General features: G+C 34.0%; 1 protein-coding gene across 1 annotated transcript; it reads right to left on the reverse strand.

The window, feature by feature from the left end:
• Positions 1–5,812: 5,812 nt before the first annotated feature.
• Positions 5,813–11,290, reverse strand: LOC141689601 (isocitrate dehydrogenase [NADP]). Its single transcript, XM_074493946.1, has 16 exons — positions 11,136–11,290; positions 9,475–9,518; positions 9,272–9,381; positions 9,007–9,044; positions 8,805–8,882; positions 8,654–8,707; positions 8,470–8,571; positions 8,146–8,237; positions 7,945–8,048; positions 7,676–7,744; positions 7,484–7,599; positions 7,186–7,220; positions 6,797–6,939; positions 6,351–6,473; positions 6,176–6,264; positions 5,813–6,018 (listed from the first exon to the last, which is right to left on the reverse strand). The coding sequence occupies exons 1-15, from the start codon at positions 11,182–11,184 to the stop codon at positions 6,183–6,185; spliced, it is 1,239 nt and encodes a 412-aa protein (XP_074350047.1). The 5' UTR covers positions 11,185–11,290; the 3' UTR covers positions 5,813–6,018; positions 6,176–6,182.
• Between the last annotated feature and the right edge of the window lie 488 nt (positions 11,291–11,778).

The raw sequence follows: 11,778 nt of genomic DNA on the forward strand, positions 1-11,778 counted from the left end.
GGATAGTGGATCTGACATAGGCGCAGATCGGCAACTTGTTGACAATGATTCAGATATTACCTGATGAGTCACAAGGAAATGTCTTCACAGGCATTAGAAGGGAACTTTGATCTTTATGCTAAATTCTTTGGATCATTGTTTACCTTCCCATAATTCAAATCTGGAACCCTAAAAGGGAAACTAGCAACTTGTAAATTATGCTCAGATTCATCTGACGAGTTTAACAAGGATGGGGATTTGTGAACTCCCATTGCACCACCTGTGACCTCCTTAAGGATGGCTAAGGTGATTTTCCTTGCAGGTACAGCTGGATTATGGAGCTATGAGAGAAGAGTGATACACTTGTGAGAATGAGTGTAAACACGAGTGGAGAGAAGAGTGAAACACATGTGAGGTACACTAAAACAGGATCACACACTCACAGTGAGGAAGAAAGAAAAACTACTTGTTATTTCTTTTCCAACCAAGTGAAATATGAGAACTCCTTCAGACGACGGCATACATTCCTTCTTTAAGGGGGAGATAAAAGCTTAAGAAATAGTTTGGAGGATTCCTCAACTAAGGGGGAGAAATAGCAGGGAGGAAGAAAAAGATCCTACATGTACACTACACCACACCATTGTTGTTTGTAACTACGGATCCTATTGTACGGGAGAGGTGGTAAATACAAGGTGATTTTCTAGTAAAGGAAGAAGTTGTTTTCAAACGGGGAGTACCATTGGCTTTTATCTACGGATCCTATTGTACGGGAGAGGTGGTAAACGAAGGTGATCTTCTTTAATCAGTTGATTCTCATAGGGGGAGAAGCAAGAGAGATATGGGCTTCTCAACAGGAAATGTGGTTGTACAAATGAAGATGGAACTACTTGAAGATATGTTCAGTCTAGAGGAACATCTACTTGGAATCTGGAAAATGTTAAATCTAGTCCAGAACTTTTCTACTATTTACTTTGCATTTCTGTTTATATCTTTTTCTTATTTGTTAGTTGAGTTATCCTCTAGGTATTTGTGTGTTATTGTCTAACAAACAAATAGGGGGAGATTGTAAGTTATATGTCATAGGCCTATTTGTATATTCGAGGATTCAACTCAACTCAAATAAGAATGTAATAAGTAAATAGTGGATCGACCGTCAGAGAGATCTCGCAAAGTAATATCTGTCAAAGGATTCAGAAACAAGGTTCATCTACAGACTTGAGGAGTTAATTCACTGGAAGAAGTTCAAGAAGTTGATCATGCCTCGGTGATATAAATCAAGATCGTGGATTTAATCAAGTGACAGAGATCTCGTCAGAGTATCATTAATTACAAGGATTTAATCTGAAGAAAATCAAAGTGTCAAAGTCAAGACATGAAGAAACGTCACGGAAGTTAGTCACTCATGAACCAGACAGTACATCAAGTGTCAACATTGAAGTGGTGGAATTGATTCATAATTTTCAGTGATTTTCAGAAGATTTGCAGAAGGATGGGTGCTGTTGAAGACTAGAATTAATTCTCTATTAATTAATTAAGTCATCTAATTTAATTAAGAAAATAAATTATATCTGCGAAGAATAATTTATTTATTAATTAAATTAATTGATTAATTAATTCTGAATTAATTTTAGGAATTTTCAGAATTTAAATTGGTAAATTCAGCAAGTCAAACTGATTGTACTAGTATGACAATCGGTATGACAATCAATAGTCATACCGAAAGTCATGCTAGTACAAACAATAGTCTCACCGAAAGTTACACTGGGAGGAGGATTGTCTTGCTAGTTCATTCTGATTATCTTGCTAGTTCATTCGGATAGTCTTGCTAGTTCATTTGATTGTCATACCGAAAGTCTTGCTGAGCTCAGGATTGTCATTCCATTTCAATTCAATTCTGTTGAATGAATTAAAAAGAAACAGAAGCAGCAGAAAGTATTATCATCAAATATACAAGTCAAAAAACAAGAACAGAGCAGCCGCAACAAACATTTTATTCTTCTCTGCAAAACTTCAAGATCAATTTCTAGATTGTAAAGTTAAATCCAATCAACTAGAAATCTTTATCTTGTTCTTGTGTAACAATCTAGCGGATCAAAATCCCTAGAACTTAATCTCAAATCGCGTTTAGCATTTGATTCTAATTATTGCAAAAATAGAAAAAGTTCATGTCGAATTTATTCTAGATTTGTGATAATTAATTTGAGATTAATACCTTGTAATCGATATAGTTGTTGTAACACCTTTCAAGTTTAATAATATTTTTATTTAACTTGAATTTTGTTTCACATTTTTTATTCCGCATTTATTCGATTATTTGGTACTGTTTGTATTCAACCCCCCTTCTACAAACACATTGGGACCTAACAGTTAAGTTCTTTATTAACAAAGAGCTTAGAAATTTTGTAGCAAATCATTCTTCATTTTAATATAAAATTAAGTGAGTTTTGAAAGATTTGTGTTCACTGCTTGTTTAATTTCAGTATTAACACATATCACTGCAAGATTTACATTTACTTTGTTCAAACCATAAATACTTCAAGAAAAGTATAAAAACACAAAAACAAATTCAACACGCCCCGTGTGTAATTTATTACCTAACATGGGTTTCTACGGGGGCACGGCCAGGGTTCTAAAGGAGTTAGATGGAAAGCATGGGACAAATTATGCTTGATAAAAGAAGCTGGTGGATTAGGTTTCAGAAAGCTTCGAAATGTCAATATATCTTTGCTTGCTAAATAAGGTTGGAGGCTGCTCAATAATACCAACCCATTAGTGACATCATATATGCAGGAGAAGTACTTCCCGGATGGGAATTTTTAACAGCCAAGTTACGGGTTAATCCGAGTTATACATGGAGAAGTTAGTTGCACAATAGGTAGTAAGAAAAGGATGTAGGAAACGAATTGGTGATGGTAAACATACTAGAATATGGAAGGTTCCTTGGCTTCCATGTGTAGAGAATGGGTATATGACTACGGCGATGCCTATTCAGATAGAAGGGAGTAAAGTTAGCGGACTCATGCAAGTAAATCGTGAGCAGTGGGATGAAGATGTTCTTATGGATATATGTAATGACCGGGACAGGAATCTCATTAGAAAGATTCCAATACCAATGAGAGATCAAAATGACTCATGATTTTGGCTTCTAGATGATAAGGGGTGTTTTACTATAAAGAGCTGCTATAGACTGTTACAAGGGGAAGTGGAAGTACCTTATGCGGCATTCTGGAGGAAACTTTGGGGTTTGAAGCTCCCAAGTAAAGTGACCCAGTTTTTATGGCGTGTGTGTTCCTTATACCTGCCAACCACGGTGAGGCTTGCTACAAAAGGTGTTCAAGTGGATACGTGTTGTCAATGGTGTCGACAATGTCAAGAAACAGATAATCATGTGTTATTCGAGTGTGAAATGGCTATTGCAACATGGGCTGCAACTGGGCTTCAGACATGTCTTACTATACTCCCAGGAGATAGTGTGTTTGACGTTATACGCCGAAGTTTCGATAGCTGCACAAGAGAACAATGTACATTGATAGTTTTACTGTGTTAGAGTCTCTGGACCAGAAGAAACAAGTGGGTAGTCTTTGGAATTAAAGCAAATGCTCAAAACCTACTTGCCGACTGGAAGAAGGCGCAGAAAACACAGGTAATACCAGGTGCAAGATTGAGAGGCATGGGTGGGGTACGTAAATGGGAGAGGCCTATAGAAGATTGGGTGAAAATTAATATAGATGTTCCACTTTTTGAGGATGTGATTGTAACGGTATAGGCAGTGTGGTTCGAGGGACGAATGGGCAATTTATCATGGCTATGCATAAGAAAAAACAGGGTTTGATAGAACCAAGAGAAGCTGAAGCTTTATGTTTGAAAGAAGCAATGCTATGGGCCAAAGAAAAGGAATTACGCAAATGTGTCTTTGAAACTGATTCATAGATTCTTGCAAAAGCTTGCACAAGAGTGGGAGGAAGGTCGTATTTTGATACAATTGTTAAAGATTGTGTCGATTTATTTCAACACTTTGATGAAGTGTCAGTATGTTTTACTCATAGATCTGCGAATGAAATGGCTCATGCGTTATTAAGGACAACCTATTCTACATCAGATTTTCGGGGTTTGGCATGTTAATACTCCCGATTTTATTAATCATGTAATTTGTTCCAAAGTTTTATAAGAAATGCAAGTACGATTATTGTCAAAAAAAAGTAACATGTTAGCTAGAGCAATTAACAGCATCTCTGAGCCATGTTAAGTAGCTAATTATAGAGAATGAAAGATTGTTTTCGTTCCAATAGTTTTAGCTATAATTGTTAGTTATATTTCAAATATCAATATTTTATCATTCTAAACAAGAAAAAAATAATTATATATTAAAGTGAAATAAGGTGGAATCTTGAAAAATTAATAAAAAAATTGAGAGAAATGAGTTGAACATTTTTAGAGAATTATAGATGTTCTAACCCAGATGACCTAACAAACTGAATACTAATATATACTTACTACTTAGGCACTTGGCTAAACAAAGTACGTTTGCAAAAAACCATCCCCACGATGGGTAAAATTCAACACAGATGCAGCTAACATAAAAGACTTTGCATATATCTGGTTTTGGTTGTGTGGCTCGGGATGCACGAGAGGCAGAAGTAATGGGGTTAAAGGAAGCAATGCAATGGGCAGTGATAAAGGACCGGAAAGCTTGATGCCGATGCAAAATTGGTGGTTGACGCAGTGTGAGGTGATATTGCCAACTCTCCGTTTCATTTGATTGAGAGAGATTGTGTTAGTTTATTTAAACACTTTACTTTGACGATGTGCAATTGTGTCATGTTAATAGATCCGTGAATGGTATGACTTATGTGTTAGCACAAGCTCAGTTTATTTCTCATGGTTGCTGATATGAGTTAAACTGAACGGAAATTTATTTTCAAACAAAAAAAACGAAGAACCATTTTTTTATTTTTTAAACATAATATTTATTTATTTTTAATAAAAAAAGAGAAATAATTAATAAATTTTTGTTCGGCGACTTAAGATCATAAAACCTACGAGAGCACGTGACCAGCCCAAGTGCCCGAGAAATCTTAAAATAAGTAATTTATAATTTAAAATCATTAATTGACTTATAAGTAATAAATAGATAAATACTTATAATTTATATACTCCCTCCGTCCCACCAGGATCTTTACATCCCTGGTGGGCACGGAGACCAATATATATATATATATATAAGTAGATAAATTAGTGAAAAGTAATGAAAAGTGGTTAAAGTAGTGGGACCTATTAATATTTAATAATAAATTTGAGAGAGTGGAGGAAGTTAGTAGGTGTAATAGTGTTTTATATTATTAAAAGTTTACTATTTTTTAAATGTAAAAAAATGGATGGGACGGCTCAAAATAATAATTGTAAAGAAATGGATGGGACAGAGGGAGTAAATATTTGGATAATTTTATTTGTAAGTCAGAAATTTTAAATATAATTATCTTAACTCGTGAGTTTTAAATTAGAAACATATTTACAAACATATATTTTAAAACAAAAGTTAATAAAAAACGAATAAATCAAAATAAGTCGAGAAAAAGTGCGTCATTACCAACATTACACTTATCATCTTATAAGTTATTTATTCAACTTATAAACTAGATCGTTGTCAATAAGTACTTACGGGCTTACAAATCGATAAGCAGCTTATAAACTGTTCGCCAAACTGTTCGCCAAACAGGCCCCATATCTTACCTACCATCATCCAACTTTATCAATATAAAACAAAGTGTAGGAACCTGATGTACTTGTAGGTTCACATCTTTTTCTTTTCACAATGAAAACTTATGCCTTCAAATTTCTCAATGTTGATAAAATGGTATTATAATCTTCCAGTCATATCATAATTCATAACTAAGCAATTAAAACAAAAGTTATAAATATTCTGAATAGAACTCGCAAACATCACTATAAAAATAATGCAGCAATTATCTTTATTGATTATTTCTGCTCAACAGCGTCTGAAACTCCCCCAAATAATCAAACATTCGTATCTTTCAAGACCTGCAAAGAAAATGCCAGTATCAAAAGTGGGAAAACAGTTAAACAAGTTCTAACCATTCAACAATTCAATAAAAAAATGACCAATCAGCCTTATTTTGTGTAAAGTAAAATAATTAATTTCAACTAGTCTAGCCTTTTAGGTAGTATATGCACATACACTGAACCTAGTTGGCGAGTCTTGCTTTCAAATCATCTGCTACAGCATCAATGAACTCTTCAGTGTTCAGATAGTGTTCCCTGCTGAGTCTGCATCACAGGAAGACAATATCATAAGTGAAAGAAATTAGAAGCAAAGCAAAAACACAGGATGACAATGAACAATGAAAAGTTACTTGGATCCATGAAGAATAAGAGCAAGGTCCTTGGTCATCTTTCCAGCCTCCACAGTACCAACACAAGCAGCCTCTAGCTTCTCCGCAAAACTCAGGAGGGCAGCATTATCATCCAGCTTTGCCCTGTCAAAATGATCAAAGCTTAATTGTTCAAAACAGGGCTCGAGTAATAAAATTATTTTTCCCATAAAATGAATTATCTATATTGTTTTGTTTAATACAGTTTTATATCAATCAAATTTCCTATAGGTTTTTTGTGTATTAATGACATAAAAGTATTGTTCTCTTAAGACAAAAGAAGTAAAATTGTCAATCAAGGGGAATTTTCAAATTATAAGCTTTTAAAATTATATATTTTAACCAAACCAAAGTATGACCACCAGACATCCAGCCAAAGATCTCCCGTTCAACTTTAAATATTATAATTTTTTAAGATAATTAAGTACCTGTGAGCAAGGCCCCGGGACCATGCAAAGATTGATGCTATGCTGTTTGTGCTGGTCTCTCCACCCTTCTGATGAACCCTGTAATGACGGGTAACAGTGCCATGGGCTGCTTCAGCTTCTATGGTCTTTCCGTCAGGACATACCTGAGGCAAACAAGTACACGAATATTAAAATCAATGATGCACATCAGTGAAATATTGGCAGAATCCATGACAATTCAGTACTGTTTAATTATGGACGACCACAAATTATGGACGACCACAACCCTCAGATAAGCCTCTTGATTAGTGAATTTATATATAACCATTATGTTACACGCCTGTCGCCTGTACATTGGCATATGAATCTAAGTAGCAAGTATATATGGATTATGGAAAAAGGAAACGTACTAGGACTGATGTCATCAACCCAAGAGATCCGAAACCTGCAAAATAATATAGAGTATTAGATCAACTCACTGAAGTACAACTTACAAAAGGCAGCAAAGTCAACTATTCTACATCTATAAGATAATTCTATAGTAAAGTCTGAAAACATCAACTAAAAACAGGCAACTACAGGTGACAGACATGTAGACAAATATGAACTGCGGAAATGAGTAGGTAAACAAACTGGATATACTTGTGACAGATTAACAAGAAAATGCAACTTAATTATTTTCATCTAAACATTAGATTTCTAACTAACCTTGCGCGAGGAAGTCACTTTGTACATCCCCGTCATAATTTTTGCATGCCCAGACATAACCTCCATCACTTTTAAGAGCATATGCAACCATATCATCAATAAGACGGTGCTCATACCTACAAGTTCAATCACGACATTTAGTAAAAGTAACATCTCAAAGTCCAAGACAATTAATGCGCCAAGTTGAGTTACCATATCCCTGCAGCTTCATACTTCGATTTCCAGCTGGCTTCATAAACTTCTTGGAATATGTCCTTGAATCTTTATTAATGAAAAAAGGGTTATCAGAAAGGTGGATCAAGAATCCAAAAACACATGCAAAGTACGAGAAAATTTAGATGCAAGGACCGAAACATTAATTTATCCATGTATCCATGAGCATGCAGAAAACAATTGCAATATATCCGTGAAGATGATGATAGGAGAACTATTCAATAACCTAGAAACATACTGAAAATTACCTTCCATCGTATTTCTTAAGAATAGTATTTTTTGTGCTAAGATAAAGTGGCCACTTCTTTTCATAAGCAGTGGTCATAGAAGCTTCAGCAAAGGAACGAATGGACTGTGCACATCATGACAAAAATACAAAAAGAAATTAGTTACATGCAAAAGACACAAGTATGATCTCTAAATACCAATACAAAGTTTGCAAAACAAACCTCATCTGTGTTGTACATTGACAGAGCTACACCTCCAGCACCAGTAAAGTTGTAAACTTCCAACTCTGTCTTTTCCTCTTTACCTTCTGGTACTGTTTACAAGTTAAGAACCCCTTAGCAAAAGTGGACAAGTGGTAGACCAATTGATTTAAAAAGGAAGGCTAATCTATGACAATATTAGTTAAGAAAGAGGGGGGATTATACCCACTAGCAGAAATAACAGGGTCCCACTTTTGAACTTTACAGAGTTGAAAGAGGTAAATGGGCTTCATAAAGCTATTCCTTAGAAGCAAACATCAATATGAGAGTTTTTATAAAACTTACCAAACACCAATTTAAGTTTTCCTGGTCCTTTGATAACTGCATCTGTTGCGCGGTATTGATCACCAAAAGCATGTCTTCCGATGCATATTGGCTTCGTCCACCCTAATATATTAGCAGTCAGGACAACTCTTCTCGGCTGGGTGATGTAAAAAGAACAATACACGCGAGTGAAAGTTAATGATACCTGGGATGAGCTTCGGGATGTTTTTGCAGATAATTGGTTCCCTAAATACCGTGCCTGGAATGAATACACAAATGTGAGTCATCAAAACTTAAAAGTACTATGAATAGGAATTGATTGCAGACTCATAGTGTGCAACAGGCAATTATCTGACCATTTAAAATATTTCTAATAGTCCCATTTGGACTCTTCCACATCTGCTTCAAACCAAATTCCTCAACCCGAGCTTCATCTGTAAATCAAGAAAAATGTTATTTCGATCCATTAGCAATAACCCTAACATACATCCAATTAAAGCTTTTACTTATAGATAATCCAAGATTTGCATAGGTTGAAGCCAAATTTTGATTAATTACCTGGAGTAATTGTTGCACATTTGATTGCTACATTATACCTAAAAATGACAAGAAAAAGATCAGAATCCTCTAATAGACTGAAGATATATATTTAACACACTAGCAAAGAGATGCCAACTAACCACAGTAGCAAAGTTAATCAAACAGGCTAGAGATGCCTACTATCATGCTTATTTATATTAAATCAAACAATAATATGCCAAGCACAATACTCTTCACAATGACTGTTAATGACGCAACAACATTATGAATATCAATCGCATACTTGAGGGTAGCCTCTGCACTTTCAACAGTAACTTTATCATCGGTTGCATCACGGTGAGGAAGGCCAAGGTCAAAGTATTTTATATCAAGCTCAACAAAGGGAAATATAAGCTGAAAAAAATTCATTAAAGAAACAATCAATAAAATAGCCTTTCAAAGAAAATCTCAAAGAAAACAATTATCGAAAAAGAGAAATCAAATCACCTTGTCCTTAATAGATTTCCAAAATACACGGGTCATTTCATCTCCTGCAGTAAACATAGGGAGTAACAAGGTAAGATACAAAAAAAAATGCAGTCCATATTAAATTTAGTAAAATGCAGCAGACACAATAACAGAAACCAGTATATAGAACAAAGTAATTCATCTCTTTACAATATAAGGCATTTAGCTACTCTTTAAAAGTTCAAACAAGGGTGTTTGCCATCAAATAATCTTTTCACAGTTGATAAATATTTTTTACTGTTTATTATGTACTATGATTCAATGCTCTATAATTAACTGAGTAAAGTTCTAATAACAGTCTGTAAGATTATTTACCAAAATTTTAAAACCTCTGATGAAAAAAAAATATGGTTTGACAACACACTGCAATATATTTAATTTTACATAACCCATTTTAACAAGCTATCTGGATGCTAAAAAAAATTCCTGTTGTAGGCACTCTCTCCACAAGCTACAGATGTTCATAAAAAGATTCAAACAGACAATAACATTTTCATAAGCCATTTCGATAATAAATGTATGAAACAAAATAATTTTATATAACCAGAATCTATTAACCAAACAGTGTTATCCCCGTAACGTTTGCAACATATATTAAAGAGAGGCCACTCTGAATTTATGATCAATAGAGCATGAGACACCTACTCTCCTTAACTGATCGGTTAAAAAGTTGGGTGCACCATGTTCTAATATACATATTGACCATGTGAACACAATACTTTCTGTATATTTGTGTGTGATCGTGGGGCCTATGTGTGGATAACTAGATATATACATAAACATACATACACTGTACTTTCGAAAACTAGTATTGAATGCACACAATTTCTTATTCACATCCACTACAGAGCTACAATAAATTTTCAATGTCACATTTCTGTGATATATATATATATATATTATTTTAGACCAGTACTGCGTACCCAAAATGGTTCAAAAAACTATTCCACAATGACACATGACATGATTCCATTGGTGGAACTCATGGTACATATCATTAATGAGGAAATAACCAATAATATACGGACAACCAAGCATTTTGGAAAGCTTTTTGGGTCTCTTATCATATATTTTTTTCCATTATTTTTACAATAGTTTATGTCGTAATGAGTTGAAATTCAAATAGAGAATAAACTAGTAAGTGCATCTGAATTTTCACCCCGGTGAGGAAGTCAATTAGGATTAAAGCACCAGTTTATAAACAAAGCAAGTTGCAATATAATCGACTAGTTTACAAAACAAAAGAAGCATATACAATAACCCAACTTGCAATTGAACTAATAATTTAATAAAAACAAATCCCCGAATATTATTAATACGAAATATCCCAAAAGTAAGGAGCCATCACTAAAAGTCTTTTCGTATCTATTTTTAAATCCTTAAAAACAAAAATAGAAAGGCAGATAACAAACACAGTATAAAATCAAGCATCCGATCAAACACATAGGACTCGTCGCAACCCATTTTGGCCTAACAACTGTATAAACCTTCTGGATCCAACAAAAAAAAAGTTACACATACAAATATAATAATTATACGGATTATTTGTGAAATTTCTACAAAAATGAAATTAAAAAAAAAATTGAAAGACGTGATAGATCAAATAATGGGTGAGGAGGGGTAGGGAAGAAAGATCTGACCGTCCATTTCGACGATGGGGTTAGCGACCTTAATCTTCTGAAACGCCATGATCGATGGATGACAGTAGACTCGACTCAGTTCAACTCGGCTTTAACTCGGGGGATGTGTGAAGAGAAAAATAGTGAGAGATTTTAGGAGGACAAGTATGTGGGGGCGGATGTGTGTATATATAAGGGGTAGGGCATTTTGCGTTTTTTTTTTATTGACTTTTCAGGATTCAGGAGGCCGCCCTTTTTCTCTTTCTTTCTTTCTATTAATATAAATATTACTACTATAACACAATATATAATTTATTCTCTATATAAATAAATCAATCATACTCTTTAAAATAATTGAGAACATTGAAAACGCAAAACATTTACGATAACTTTAAACGGTGTGTGTTCTGTTCGCGGGCATATAAATTTTTATAATTTTAATTTATTTTAATTAATTAAATTTTTTTAATAATAATTGATCTCCCTGTATTTACAATAATTACACTAATCACTTCAAATTTATAGTAAATTTTAATATTTAAAATGTGCAAATATGCACATATTAGATAAATTCAACTTTAAAAAAATAATTAATTAATTGAACCTATGAAAAACTTATTGGTCTGTTGATATTCTATCGACCATTTCTGAACCATGCCCCGAC

The sequence above is a fragment of the Apium graveolens genome, chromosome 10 (genome assembly GCF_009905375.1).
Source record: "Apium graveolens cultivar Ventura chromosome 10, ASM990537v1, whole genome shotgun sequence".
Lineage (NCBI taxonomy): Eukaryota > Viridiplantae > Streptophyta > Magnoliopsida > Apiales > Apiaceae > Apium > Apium graveolens.

Bases quoted from the DNA above. Each gene is read 5' to 3' on its own strand.
- LOC141689601 (XM_074493946.1), bottom strand. From the start codon at position 11,184: ATGGCGTTTCAGAAGATTAAGGTCGCTAACCCCATCGTCGAAATGGAC. The intron at 9,382-9,474 runs GTGATTTGATTT...AATTTTTTTCAG, and splicing joins GGAAATCTATTAAGGACAAG to CTTATATTTCCCTTTGTTGA. The intron at 8,708-8,804 runs GTCAGATAATTG...TATTCATTCCAG, and splicing joins TATTAGAAATATTTTAAATG to GCACGGTATTTAGGGAACCA.